The 15,859-nt window shown below is 43.0% G+C and overlaps 1 protein-coding gene across 6 annotated transcripts in view; it reads right to left on the bottom strand.

The window, feature by feature from the left end:
• The window catches only part of RP1 (RP1 axonemal microtubule associated), a 334,459-nt gene that overhangs the window by 257,314 nt on the left and 61,286 nt on the right, over nucleotides 1-15,859 (bottom strand). For all 6 annotated transcript variants that reach the window (XM_075920698.1, XM_075920699.1, XM_075920700.1 and 3 more), the window contains one exon: nucleotides 2,963-3,126. In XM_075920698.1, the coding sequence (XP_075776813.1) occupies nucleotides 2,963-3,126 (164 nt within the window). The remainder of the gene's footprint in view (nucleotides 1-2,962; nucleotides 3,127-15,859) is intronic.

The raw sequence follows: 15,859 nt of genomic DNA on the forward strand, positions 1-15,859 counted from the left end.
GTCATCTGAGCCCACTGCTCCATGATCCTGGTCTGGGCTTACAGGGCCTGCAGGTGCTGCTCTCTGTACCCCTGCCACGTGGTGGTGGTCCTGCTGAGGCCGCGGGTGCTGGGGCATATCCCGGGCAGGGTGGTGCGCCCTGCACGTGCAGCTGGTGCGGCCGTGGAGAAACAAGAGAAGTGGTCAGTTATCCCTGGGGACTCAGTGGATGATGCCCAGCCCCCTGTGATAGGTGAGGGCGACCATGCCCTGCATCGTCAGAACCGATGTGTTTGTACAGAGGCCATGTTCGGCATGTCCAGCTCTGCCCGGGAGTGGAAGCTGCCCCGAGACTGCACCAGTGCCCCTGTGCTGTGTATAGTGCAGCTGGGGTGGGAGGGGAGATGTCCTCTGGCCCCCTGTAGAGGGGGTATGTGAAGGGAGGGCATTCTGCTGTGTCCCACCCCGAGGTCGGGAGCGTGTCTGGTCTCTTCACACACACGTGTGGCTATCGGGCCATGGCCCCTGTGTGGCACGCAGCTGGAGCCACCTGCCCAAGGGTGGCACGGTGCATGCCCACATGTGCACAGGTGGCTGCATGATCCATAAGAGGCATGGCCCGCACGCGCGGTCCCTGGTCTCCCTCCCCACCTTCCCCCCCAGGCTGGCACTTACCTGGTATGGCCTCCCCAGACCACCCTGCCGACTCCGGTGCCGGGACAGTTGGTGGTGTCCCCTCTGCTGCTCCTGGGTCAGGGCCCTCAGCTCCCGGCTCGCTGACCCTTGGCCTGGCGTGGACCGTCCCATCCCCCAGGATTCAGTCAAGGTTGGGGAAGTAGGGACAAGTGGTAGCCCCTGCTGCAGTACCGCCCCTGGTGGCCCTGGCGTACGCCTGCCGCAGCTCCTTAACTTTCAGGCACACCTGCTCCTGGGTGCGCCTGTGTCCCTTGTGGGCCATGGTGATGGCATACCTCCAACTGGTGCAGAGATCATGGACATTGGGGGCTTCCACCCACACCTCAATGAAGTCCATGATCTCTGCACCAGTCCAGGCAGGTGCGCACCGTCTACGGCCCTTGGCTGGCCCCTGGGTGCTGGGGGATTGGGCGGGGGATGGCTGGCTGCCACTGTCTGCCCTTGTGCGGCCACTAGGTGAGGGTCTGCGGCTGCTGGCAGGCCTGGCACATGCCCAGTGGCCAGACTCTACCTCTTTAAGAGCCCCGGGGCTGCGGGAGAGGAGAAGAGTTTTCCTGGTTGTGCCCAGAGTGGCCACCAGGGCTCCCTGGGAAGGGCTGGAGGCCCCCTATTTCGAATTAAGTGTCTACACAGCACTTAATTCAAAATAGCCATTTCGAATTTGGCATTATTCCTTGTGGAATGAGGTTTACCAAATTTGAAATAAGCACTCTGCTATTAAAATCAAAATAGCGGTTTGCATAACGGCTGTTATTTCGAATTCACTTTGTAATGTAGACATACCCTTAATCTGCCAAACAGCAAGGTGTGAACAAGGGTGCTCTTATCAACTTAAAGATCATCCTTTGGGAACTTACTAGTGAACATCTTTCAACCTCGGGTATGAGTTTTCCTGTGATTTAGCTCACTCATTGAAATTGCTTTACTCCCAGTGCAACATCCTGAAATGTGCATCTTCTGAATTCACTTACACTGCAGAAGTGCATGTGAAGCAAACCCTTGGGTACTAATTCCTGTGTGCTTTGGGAAAAGAACTTCCTGCACAGAGCTACATAAAGGCAAATGCTTGGCTTCCCTTCTGCTGATATGCCTGTCAAACAGAGAGAGCCTATGGCAAGACTAGTCCAGAGGGGCATTAAAAAGGTTGTTCAAATGGCTCAGATACAGGAGAGAAATGAGGGGGGGGAACAAAGGTAGGAAGAGGAATTGTGTTTGCTTTTGTATAAGCAACCCTAATCTACCTGCTCCCTGGACCATTGTTGGGTGCATCCTTCAGTGCTTCAAAAGATCTTTAACCTCAATAAGGGTGTGTCTAGACTACCTAGTTTTGTCGACAAAAGTGGACTTTTGTCGACAAAACTATACCAGCGTCTACACTACCGCTGAGTTCTGTCGACATAACGTCGACAGAACTCAGCAGTTTTGTTGACGCTGGTAAACCTCATTTTACGAGGCATAACGCCTTCTGTCGACAGAACTCTGTCGACAGAAGGTGTTATTACCTGTAACACTGCGTCCAGACTATGGAGTTCTGTCGACAAAGCAGCTTGCTTTGTCGACAGAACTCAATGTGTCTGGACGCTCTTTGTCGACGGAAGTTTTGTCGACAGTATCTGTCGACAAAACTTCCGTCGACAAAACGCGGTAGTCTAGACGTACCCTAAGACTGTTTCTGAAGCCACTGCTTTAAATGAAATTTGCTTTTCTGTTGATAATTTGGCTTCTATTGTACTATTGCCATTTTCTTTTTCCTCCGGGTTTCCAAGACACTCTTGGAGTTCATGTGTATTATGTTTTTGTGCTGATGTTTTTGTATTAAAATAGCCATCATAGGTATTTCTATGATCCCTATACTGTTTGTGCATCTCACAGTCTTTAATCACCTTTGGATGATAGAGAAGGATCATTATTCCTATTTTACAGATGGGGAACTGAGGCAGAGACTAAGGCCCTGCTTCTCAAAGGTGTTTAGACACCTAATTCCCACCTGAGCTCTACTGTTTCATTTCAGATTTAAGTCTCAAAAAGGAACCCAAACGTTTGGCTTCTCTAGTCTTTGCAGTTAATTATTTGGTTTTATACACAGTAATTATATGATTCATAATGAATTATATTGAACTTAATTGGCATTTAAGAAAAATAATTCAGTTTAGCTCTGTGTTTAAATGTAGCATTACTTGTTTCCTGGTCTACTGTGCAAAAACTGACTGTCCTTTTCATTTCATTTTATGTAATCTGCTAGGCCACCAAGGACAATACACAATATATGGAATATTTAATTACTTACAGTGAAGATGTCTTCATTGCCCTTCTGAAACAATTCCCTTTCTTCTCCATACAGAAAGATAGGTCCTGAATTATTGTAATCCCCATACAATATAATATAAACCTGTGAGCTGGTTCCTGCAGATGGGATATCACTGGTGAGGAGAGACACCTTCCATTTGCCAGCTATGAAGACATAAAAGGGTACATAAAAGGGAATCTATGATACCCTGATAAAATTGGTTTAAATAATCAGAAATTGAAATGACACAGTGCAAACAAATATAAATATACACATCTGTATATACATGCCATAAAAAGCAACCGGTAAGTGATTATTGAGCTTGTATAGTTAAAGCACTCAGTTAACCAGAAAATGTGACTTGGGCCCCGAATGCAAATCTTCTTTTGATAGTGTAAAAGACTGCAAACTTCATGTGATTTTTAGGTATGCAGATCCTTTACTTGTCCTTTTGTGCATATACAATACAACACAACCTAATTTATCAATGCACAGTGTCAAATATTATATGATTTGACATCATGGAGGTTTTTTGCATCCTTACATCCACGGTGTGTGAAATAACAAGATACCCTCAATCTAATTCCATAGCTATAAAGGTCCACTGCATCTTTTTTAATTTAGTCGCCCTAAAAAAGTTCTCTTCAATCAAAAGCATGTATTTTATTAAGTATGTCAGCAGTAGGTATATTTCTGTTTCAGTAAGCAGCACAGCTTTTTCATAGTATGTCTACACTACAATTGGAAGTACAATAGCAACTTGGGTAAATATACCTGTGCTAGCTTTAATCTTGCTAGTGTGCACAATAATTGCAGTGAAGGACACAGTTATGCAGGCTTCAGTGGGAGCTAGCAGCACAACCTTCAGCAGGCTTATATGGACCATGTGGAATATTTTCCACCTTTTCTTCACTAATATTTTTAGTTATCTTACTTAGGTTAATGTCAGGCCCACTGATGGGGGGAGGAGTTGAGAAGGGGGTCTGGTGATTCAAAGGAGACCAGAACCACTAGCTGCTGCCGCTGCTACTACAGCAACTGTAGCACCCGGAGTGGGCCCTTTAAATCACCACCAGAACAATGTGCCATGCACTCCAGGTGGCCCTAAACGCTGTGGGGAGTACCTTGTTCTGGGTGGCTCAGGACTGGCTACCCCCGGCCCTGCCCTTTCCACCTGAGATCCTGCCCCTTCTTGGAGCATGGAGCCAGAGCCCCTCTTCACCTTGTCCAAAGGCCCAATGTGACTGTTGGCTCCCCTGGTTAGTGTTAGTGTGGGCATGCAGGTCAACAATGCTGCAATCACCCTCCATGGTCAATGTAGAAGTACCCTCAGTGGCAACCCAAATAATGAAATGGTTAATTAAATAATTAACTGTGAGGAAATTTAGGTGAAAAGATAGGTAGTCAATGGATGAGAACAGTTGTTCCCTAGGTACATAAGAACAGTCATACTAAGTCCATCTAGCTCTAGTCTTCTGACAGTGGCCAATGCCAGGAGCTTCAGAGGGAATGAACAGAAAAGGTAACCCAACCTCTGTCTTCCATTCCCAGCTTCTGGCAGACGTTAGGGACACTATGACTCTGTTATATGCAAGACAGATTAGTCACTACAGTGTGGCCCACCCTCATGCATTTACTGCAAGTAATGTGACTTGAGCCCCGAATGCAAATCATCTTTTGATAGTGTAAAAGACTGCAAACTTCATGTGATTTTTAGGTGCAGTGAGGGACCCCTCCATGCTGTCCCACAGTGTCATAGAAGCCACACTAAGCAGCAAGGCCAGGTATGTTAGTTCTAGCTCTTCCAGGGTATGTCTACACTACCCTCCTAGTTCGAACTAGGAGGGTAATGTATGCATACCGCACTTGCTAATGAAGCCCGGGATTTGAATTTCCCGGGCTTCATTAGCATAAGCGGGGAGCCGCCATTTTTAAATCCCCGCTGCTTCGAACCCCGTGTAGCCGCGCTGCACGGGGTTCGAAGCAGCGGGGATTTAAAAATGGCGGCTCCCCGCTTATGCTAATGAAGCCCGGGAAATTCAAATCCCGGGCTTCATTAGCAAGTGCGGTATGCCTACATTACCCCGCTAGTTCGAACTAGCGGGGTAGTGTAGACATACCCCCACTGATTAGAAAGCAATGACTGTTGATATTTCTGTGTCCGTCACAGCCCTTAGTTTGAGCCAAGATTTCATACCTTGGAGGAAGTTCTGATTCACCATATTCACAGATAAGGGAACTGAGAGTTTTCACAAAGCAACACTGGAACTGGAACCCATGGGTCTAACATAACTGAGCCCTATCTCAACGTCTGTGCTGTATAGTCTTTCAAAATAAACATGTCAGATTAGGGGCTTGTGCAATTGACACTAATACAGGGTGGTTCCTTGCCTCTCTCAAGCAAATGTATAACTCTTCTAATAGTTCCAGCCTACGAGAACTGGTTCTTTAGCTCAAGAAATAGAGGGTCTTTTTTTTTAACTTTGAGAGGCCTTGGCTTCCTGCCCTACAAATGATCCAACAAGGGTGATTGTTACATTTACCTATGCAGTTTGTAAAGCATACACCCCAATCAGCTCCAGGAATCATGAATAAAAACCATGGCTCCTGATGCCTAGCCTGTCACTGCTGTCTCACAACTACTAGTGTAACTCATTGGCAATGGGGATAGGTTGTGGATCCATACCTGGGCTGCTCCACATGGGATGCTTATCCCACACTAGTTGCTCCTATACTGGATGTAGAAAAAGTATGTGCTGTGGAAAATTAACAGGTCAATGTCTGTTGATGAGCCAGGTATGGATAGATCAATATATAAATTAATGCAAAGATGTGGAGTACTTGTTGGCATGCTTTCATATCATAAAATGCTGTACTTAAGAGTAAACTGGGATTGTATGCTAAGAGTTGTTGTGCTGGTTTTTCAGTTATTTGTATTTGGTTATTGGGAGCTCTCCCTATAAGAGCTGGGTGTGGCAAAGATAGCGCGTGTGCTGGAGATCAGGAACAAAGTGTTGGGGCTGAGCCTGTGCATTTGAAGAGTGGGATACCCAGCCTATGTCAATGCCAAGAAGTCAGATCTTGATTTCATAAACTTATCTTTCCAGAAGGCAAGTTTCATTTTCAAAGGTGCAATATTAGCACGTATGGGGAACTGGGTGGCTCAGGACATTGGTAATGAACTAAAAGAGCATTTCACCTGTAGGTCACCCATTTGAATTCTGCCCAGATCAGCAAGAGTTAAAAATGCCCTCATCTAATAGGTGCCTGATAGACTTTATTATCTGATTTTGAGGCTCCCACTTCCCATATTTCACCATGCTTTATCCTAGCTTGCAAGCTCTTCAGGGCAGAGGCTGTCCCTTACTATGGTTATGACTATGCTTTGAGACAGGGTTGTAATTTCCAGTTTAAAAAGATATATCCACTCTAGCTCTGACTGAGCCAACACACTAAAAATAGAGAGTAGCCATGACAGCATGTTTGATTAGGCACCTGAAAACAGATCTGTCCAAGGAGTAGGCATGTACAGTAGACTTCCAATAATCCAGCACCTTTTGGACCTAGGTGGTGTGGGATTATCAGATTTTCCGGAGAATCGGGAGGTCCGGTACAGCTGCATGGCTTAACAGCTGGCCAGGACACAATCTCCCTCCCTCTCCCCTCCCCTTCCCTTTCCGCTTCACGTTTCCTCTGTGCTGTAACCTGATCCTCCTGCCTCTCCCCTCCCCTTTCCCCTTCGCTGAAGCAAAACACTCTTCTCCATACTGTAACACAATCCCAATTCCACTCCCTCGCCCCCCAACCTTATGTTCCATCTGGTTAGAGCCAGCACGTGTGCTGAGCGGCAGGCTTTTTAATCAGCTGGTCAGGAGTGCTTGGCATTTTGATGCCGGAGTATCGGGAGTGCCAAACAGTTGGATGCTGGACTATCGGAGTTATACTGTACTTGGAGTGGCTAGCTTGTCCCCTCCTCCCTCCCTCCCCCATGCCCACACACAGTAGATAATCAATGTAGAGATAATCAATGTTCATAACTGTTTACTTCAGATGAAAGTGTGTAGGAAGATCTTTGATTTCAATCCACAAACAGGAGTGAATTTCTCATACAAAATGGTGTGAAATATATATTTTCTGCAACCATGTGGTAAAATGGTTAGAATAAAAGACTATATGGGAATAAGGGCTTCTAGATTCTATTTCCATTTCTAGTTACTGATTTAGGTGATGTAACTCCTCCATTCTGTGTCTCTATTTAGTCGTCTGTAAAAAAAAAAAGTGGTACAGTAATTGTCATGGCTGCCCAGTGATGAGCAGGTTTTAGATTCCAGCACTGGCTCTTTTTTTGTTTGGACACAAATAGACAGGCAGAGGCACAAAATGATAGCCTAACCTACATTTAAATTACAGCTCAGTATGTAGTTCCTGGCTTTTGCACTGGGTATGGATAGAAATAAAAGAGTAACAAAATTTATTTCTCATAGAACTCCAGAGACTAGTTGAGTGCAAACTCCTCTAGCCATTTTTATTCACTGCTTCTCTCACTGACAGTGTTCTGACTGTAGAATGAGTCTGGGTATTTATCACACCCACAATCCATTAAATTCTTTAAGAATATGTGCTATGGCTGTCACTCAGAATTACATCATGTAATCGTGGTGTCATGCAAAATGACAACAGGCAAGCTGAGATACTAGCAGCTATGTTTCTGGGCACAGAGTTGTATTTTTAAAATTTGAAGTAATCAATAAATAATACACATTTTATTCTATCACATCCTCACCACAGTTAAATTTTAGCCTTTGTGGATGGGACTTTATTACCATTCAGTGAAAAAGCTAGGTCAGATTTTTTTTAAAGGGATTCAGATGCGTAAACAGGGAGACAGGCTCCTAAATCCCCTATGAGGTACCATTGATTTTTTTAAAGCTGCAGCTCAGGTACTACCTGAGCCTCTGGGTGCTCAAGTCCTGAAGCAGCCGTGTTTCCGCACCTTAAGTATCGTACACTGTGTCTAGACTACGTCCCTCTTTCAACAGAGGGATGTAAATTAGACACTATGAAATTACAAATGAAGTGGGGATTTAAATATCCCACGCATCATTTGCATAATTGTGTAATGGTGCTTTTTCGAAAAAGCACCATTTTGAAAGTAAAACTGAGGTTTAGACTCCTCATTTTTTGAGGAGTACAGGATCTTTCAAAAAAGCCTGCCATTTTCGAAAGAACTGCATCTAGACCGCAGTTTTGCTTTCAAAATGGTGCTTTCTCAAAAGAGTGCTATTACGCAATTATGCAAATGAAGTGCGGGATATTTAAATCCCCGCTTCATTTGCAATTTCAAAGTGTCTAATTTACATTCCTCTGTTGAAAGAGGGATGTAGTCTAGACACAGCCTTGGAGGTGGAAGCAGCAATGCTTAGGCCAAAGCCCTTGAGACTCCAGAGCAGGATTTTTAAACTAGATAGGGAGGGCTAACTGCAGGCCATTATAGGCAGGATGGTACAGGGAAACTCAAGAAAAGTTTGAGAGAGGAATCTCATGTGACCAGGAGACAGATAAAGAGAGACTTTTACAACCAGTAGGGCTTCAACAAACTAAGGGTGACCTGGCTCAGATGAGGTGTGTCTAGACTACAGGGTTTTGATGACAAAAGTAGACTTTTGTCAACAAAACTATACCTGCGTCTACACTGCCGCTGAGTTCTGTCGACATAACGTCAACAGAACTCAGCAGTTTTGTCGACGGCTGTAAACCTCATTCTACGAGGAATAACGCCTTTTGTCGACAGAGTTCTGTCGAAAAAGAAGGTGCTATTGCATCTATGCTGTCCTTTGCATCTACATTGTCATGTCGACAAAGCGGCTTGCTTTGTCGACAGAACTGGCTGTAGTCTAGACGCTCTTTGTCGACAGACGCTTTGTCGACAGTATCTGTCGACAAAACTTCTGTTGACAAAAGCCTGCAGTCTAGATGTACCCATGGGCTACGTCTAGATTGCATCCCTTTTTCGTAAAAGGGATGCAAATTAGACGTATCGCAATTGCTAATGAAGCGGGATTTAAATCTCCCCCGCTTCCTTAGCGTAAAAAGGGCTGCCGCTTTTTTTCGGCACGGAGCTTTGCTGGAAAAAAGCGCCAGTCTAGATGCGGACCTTTTGGAAAATAAAGCCTTTTCCGAAAGATCCCTTATCCCTTATTTTAAGAGGGATAAGGGATCTTTTGGAAAAGGCTTTATTTTCCAAAAGATTCGCGTCTAGACTGGCGTTTTTTTCCGGCAAAGCTCCATGCCGGAAAAAAGTGGAAGCCACTTTTTATGCTAATGAAGTGGAGGAGATTTAAATCCCCGCTTCATTAGCAATTGCGATATGTCTAATTTGCATCCCTTTTACGAAAAAGGGATGCAATCTAGATGTAGCCATGGTGACCACCTGGAGAAGGTTTACATCTGAGAATCTCAAACAAAGGGATGCAACTACCGCTGGTCTATCAGCCAGATGCATCAGGTGAGCAATTTAAATACCTAAACCCTTAGCCTCTCCTCAACCCTCTCTCAGTATTTCACTGCTGGCTTGCTAACATAGCTCCACGTGTGACTTGTTGTCAGGCTACTGAAAAGCCCTTGCTTAGGTACTTAACTAGCTGTGTGGGAGCAACACCTAAGTTCTCTTACAACATCCTCATTCTGTTTTGTAGAGTTTCAAAGCAAGCACTACCTTGAGACAGAGGGGCTGCGTCTAGATTGGCATGATTTTGCGCAAATACTTTTAACGGAAAAGTTTTTCTGTTAAAAGTATTTGCACAAGAGGGTGTGTCTATACTGGCATGTGCCTTTGCGCAAAAGATTTGCTTTTGCACAAAAACATCCGTGCCCAGTGTAGACGCTCTCTTGCGCAAGAAAGCTCCGATGGCCATTTTAGCCATCGGGCTTTCTTCTGCAATAAATTAACTTGTCTGTCTACACTGGCCCTCTTGTGCAAGAATACTTGCGCAAGAGGGCTTATCCCTGAACGGGAGCATCGGAATATTTGCGCAAGAACCACTGATTTTGTACAGTACAAAGTCAGTGTTCTTGCACAAATACTCACGGCCAATGTAGACAGGCAGTAAGATTTTGCGCAAAAGCAGCCACTTTTGTGCAAAATCATGCCAGTCTAGATGCAGCCCAAGAGTTCTTGCTGTCAGACATCAACAGGGTAATAAAATATGGAAGGGGATATCTCTCTCTCCCTAGTGGCTATGCTGCTGTTATAAACCTCCTTTCATTAAGGAACTAGAAGATTTACCCAGCGTTGCTTGGCTCCTTAATTCAATTTTTGTTTTTTGGAAAATAAAATGAAAATGTGCGTGCTTCATTTAAATCGTTGTTCTGGAGTGGGGTTGGAAATGAGTGGTTCAGCATGCAGGCTGCCCTGTGGAGAAAAGACTTCCCCAGCTCTCTCTCTCCACAGCAGCTTGGGGCTGGGAGAGAAGTGTCTCTCCATGGTCACACAGCTCCAGTGGGCACTGGTGGGGAGGGGTGCATGTCCCCTGACTGGGGCAGGTCCAGGTTTGTCTGCCTCCTGCGCTCCCAGAGTGCACAGTGAGGAATATAGCAAACTGTGCAGTCTCCCTTCACTCCCTGATGAAGAGGAACAGCCAGTAATGTCCCCATATGAATTGGTGGGGAGCTTTAGCTCCTCACCATCCTCTCTGAAGAGCACTTGGGGAGATAGGAGACTCAGGTCTGGGGCAGTCCCAAATGAGGAGACAAGCCCCCAGCCAGCCTCTTTCACCTGCCTGGTAGTTCTCTTTTCTGTTTGGTTTTATGAGAAGCAATCACATTCCAGGCACATCCCATTTTCTTGGCATAACCAAACCCTTCCCTTGCTTTTAAGTTATGATAAAAAGAAGCTTTACACCAAATTTGGTGATCCTATTGTTTATGAGGAGTTCTTAGACAGACAGACAGATGATCAGAGACACAAACTCTCTCAAATATATAGTAGATATGTCACAAATTGCCTCAATTCCTAATTTGAGGCACTAAACAATTGGTATTTATTCCACAAAGCCTGAGTAAAAGGGACATGCACTGGGTGTTTTGAAAAACCATTACAGTAATGCTTCTGATGTCCACTGATCAGCTGCAAAGCCATTGCATAGGCCTGCTGTAAGCATAGTAGCTCATGGATGCTCTGTCTCAATATGTAAAGGGGATTGGCTAAAGGCACCTCCTAGTTATAAATGTACTGCTCACAACACATTTGGCACCCATCTAATCAATTCTCCCCATTCTTCAGTGGATGGACCTTCCCCCAACTCTTAAAGCATAGCTCAATGTCATACACTGGCATCGCATCTCCACATACCACTTCACTCTGCTCAACAGAACCACATTTGTTCAAATGTATTTGGGACCTTCTGCTGCCTTTACCTTTGTCTGAGGATTTGACCTTCACCATTAACCCTACTTAGATGCCAGTAGTGGCTTTTAACCTCTCCAATGAAGGCTTTTCACAGTTTTGCCACAATATTCACCTCATAGCAGTGTTCTGAGATTAAGTTACTGGTTTCTAAAATGCTCTGAGGGCCATGGCATAAAAATGGCATAAGTACAAGGTATTAAAATAATGTGTAATGGGGCAGAATAAGGGAGAAGTTAGATTGCTTAAAAATAAGGATCTGAAAATTCTCACACTTGCATGAGATGTGCACTTATTACAAGAAATAGACACTACAATCCAGCATTCATTAATTTTTTAAAGAGATGCAGTTTGCTCCTGGATATCAGCAGAGTTTTCTGAGTATGTTATATATGCGTGTGCCAGCAGCCCAGCTACATAATTATATTGTCATTATTAAATTATAAAACAAACTGCTGAATAGACACTCAATGCCAGGTTAATCTCCCTTCCTTCGAAGAACTGTCATGGTTTGAAGACATTTAACTGAGACAGTGGGGAACAAATCATATCTTGTGAATCCAGGATACATTACTCATTACCCATAGTGCATATAGAACTTTATTTGAAAGCTCTCATTCAACTAAAAAGGTCAAAAAAGGTCAAGAATAACCAACAGCAGAGTAACAAGAACAGAAGCTGCAAGAGAGAAAAGGAAGGAACAAGCAAACAGCAGAATCACATTCTGCTATAATAGAGAAAAACACGACCCATATTAGAAGTTGGTGTAATATGCTCTTACCATGTCTGAATTTGTCACAGTCTACTAAATTTGCAGTGATCAGAAGTGTTGTCCTTTCCTGTGGTTGCGTGAGTATGGACTGATTACAGCCAACCATATTGCACACCTCCTTAATCCTGTATGTTGGCCTCATTTATAAGCATTAAGTCAACATATCTGTACTACGTGCAAGTCAGGTTAGACACGTGTACCTGACATCTCAACTTAATTCAGATGATTAAGGTTGGTAAAGCTTTGGCTTCATTAAATAATCCCTTTAATTCTTACAGTGCATTAATATGGTAATTGGGCTAATGCTATTTGACAACATCAGTGCTATCAAAGTTAAAGGGAATGTGTTTAAGAATGATAAGTGAAGCAATGAAATTGTATTGGCTCCTTTTGATTTATTCATAAAAGTAATGGGAAACATGCCTTTGTAAACTGGATATTGAAAATTGATAAAATACAGGAAACCATTTGTTCATGCAAAAAATATGTTCTGTATTTTCAAACTGAATATACCAGATCTGAGAAATTAGTAAATGTTCATTAATGTTAATTGTATTACTTACGTTTTTATACACAGAACCATCTTATCCATCAGCAGACAGTACCTCAAGTTTATCATAATAGGGAGTAGCAATTACCTTTATAGTCCACTATGTTTGGTTGTTTCCTTATTAGTACCTGATTTTCAGTCACCCAAAACTTTTAATGCTGCCTGCCTCTAAAGGTCTTTGGAAAGTATAAGCAAAAATTCTTCAGCCATTTTTCAGAACAAAGGAAATGAAAACAGCCAACAACCTTTCTAACAACAGTAGTTTGAAGTCTAAGGCAGTTATATAAAAAAAATTACCTTCTGGAATAGATAAACAGTGGAAATGTCACCTTATAGAGTTGACAACCAATAAAAATAACCAAAAATAAAGTATAATATTGGAAACCATTTTGCAATCAACTTTAACCAAAGTCATTGCTGCTGTCCCCAAAATATTATCAATTTATTGCTAAATAATTACTGAACCACATTGAATTAAAACCTTGTCCATTCCCTGAATCTGGTTTTGCCCACACCTTTGTTGAACCTTATAACCTGTTGAAGTTCTACATTCCTAGAAATGGAGTAAGATAAGAACTGCCACATAAGGAGACCATGTCATCTAGAATTCAGTCTCAGACTGTGGCCAGTACCAGGAAAAGTTCAAAAATTCTTAAATGAACAATTATGGCATAAAACTGCCCGATCAGTTAGTGGTTGTATTTTGCCCTGAAGAACAAGTGTTTATATTCTTTATTTTTATATTAACTATATAAATGTCTAATCCTTTTTTGAATCCTTAGAAGCTGTTGGTATTGATATTGTATATTTTGTTGTGATGAGTTTAAGGAGTTACAAATACTCCCTGTATGAAAGAAAATTTCTATAACATTAAATGCGTTTCCTTTCAGCTTTACCAGTTGAGTGTTTGATTGTTCTTGTAAGATGAGAGAGAGTGAATAAGAGCATCCTATTGTCAATATTTCTATTTGTATGTCTCCATCATGTCCCTTCTTATCTCCACCCTCTTTAAACCCTTTCCTTTTCAAACCTCTGCTAGGCCTGAAGCCTTTCCAGCTCTCCAAACATTATCACTACGTATCTCGGGGCCTTTCCTATTCCTGAAATTTCTTTTCTAAGACCTTGTCTAGACTACAAAGTTAAGTAGATGTACAACCACCACAGTAATTGGAGCAGAATAAAGCACTTCCTCATCCAGAGTACTTCCACTGACTGAAGTGAGGCATTCTGGGCCACTGACAGCTACAGCCCTGCAGCTGACAACTGGATTACCCCCTGCCCAAGCACCAACAATCCAAGCAACTGGTTGATAGCTCAGGTGATCAGTGCTGGAGGGGGTGGGAGGTAGATGAAGGGAGTTGTCTTTGAGCCTGGCAACTAGGGCTGTCAGCAACAGAGGGAGAAAAGGGTGAGAAGCCCAGCTATGAGCCCCACATGTAGGGTTGACAGCCAACAGGTAATGTGAGCAACATAGTGTCTATCCAGACATTGTGTCACCCTAACTACATTGGTCTAAGTGCTATGACTCTCTGGGAGGTAGAGTTATTAGGTCGGTATAGTGGGTGACTTACCATTGCAGTGTAAGTACTTACATAGTTAGGTTGACATCAGCTGCCTGACATCAACCTTATTCTATAGTGTATAATAGGCCTACTGGAGGGTCACCAGACCTGAATATGGTGTCCCGGATGAGGGTGCAGTATCAATTTATATATAGACATTACAATATCTTTTGCACTGTTTTCTATCCCATCCTTCACATATTTTATTTACTATTTGCCACTTCACCTTGAGTTCACTGAGCCATTCTCAATGACTCTCCAGTTCTTTGTCAGTTCTTTTAAGAGACAAGCAATATATATGAATAGTTATAACTCCAAATATTCCTTACGGTCTACTGACACAGAATCATAGAAACAAAGGTTTGCACAGGTTTTCTAGTCCAATAGTTCTCAAACTTTTTGGCCTGTGGCCTACCCTGCTCAAGGCAAACCTTTCCATGGACCACCAGCCAACCACCCATAATGACAAAATGCCTTCACTTATCTCTAAATACCTTAAGTAATAAATTATTCATATTAGGTTGCAGGAGTATAAAAACATAACATACGGGGGTATAAGAAAGGAAATATGGCTAATCAAAATCATTCAACAGATTAAGTGCTTTAACTTTATCATGTTAGTTTACCAAACTTCATTTTAAATAAAAAAAAATCAAATATTAATTTATGCCTTATCTTCTTCCATTACCATTAATTAATTAATTGAGATTGCCTATCTCCTAGACCTGGAACGGACCTTGAAAGGTCATCGAGTCCAGTCCCCTGCCTACACAGCAGGACCAAGTACCACCCCTGATGAATTTTTGTCCCAAATCTCTAAATGGCCTCCGCCAAGGATTGAACTCACAACCCTGGGTTTAGCAGACCACTGAGCTATTCACCATTGAGCAGTAGACCCACACTATCCCTGATCTTTCTTTTTCTTGTGATATATTTGTAAAAGCCATTTTTGTCTCTAACATTTCTTGCCAGTTGTAACTCTTGCTTTGGCTTTCCTGATTTTGTTGCACTTTTTCCATATATACTTCCTTGGGGAGAAGCCCCTCCTTCCATTTCCTGTATGCATTCCTTTTGGTTTGTAGATAACTAAAAAGCTCCTTGTGCAGCCATATTAGTCTCATGTGGGACTTTATCTTTCATCCCTGGAAAATTTAGTAGTCCTGTGGCATTTAAAAGAGTCTAACAAATATATATATAATATCATGCGTTTTCGTGGATAAAACCACTTCGTGAGATGATGGGCTGGAGAGGAAATAACAGAACCAAGATATTTGTTATGAGTGGGAGGAAAAAGAGTACCTGTTAATTGTAGGACCAGTGTTAATGAGGCTAATTATGTAGGCTGGAAGTGTTCCATTCATAGCTTTTGATGTGAAAATGCAGTTGTTAGAGGCAGGAGAGACTGGCTTGATAATGAAATATCCAGTTAATGTCTGGGAATGCATCTATCTCTGCACCTGTCGTCTTTCCCCCAGCCCTTAGTTTAAGGGTGGGGATATGATAGAGGTGTATAAAACCATGACCAATGTGGGAAAAGCAAATAAGGAAAAGTTATTTACTTAGTCCCATAATATAAGAACTAGGGTTACCAAATGAAATTAATAGGCAA

Source organism: Pelodiscus sinensis, chromosome 2 (genome assembly GCF_049634645.1).
Source record: "Pelodiscus sinensis isolate JC-2024 chromosome 2, ASM4963464v1, whole genome shotgun sequence".
Classification (NCBI taxonomy): Eukaryota; Metazoa; Chordata; order Testudines; family Trionychidae; genus Pelodiscus; species Pelodiscus sinensis.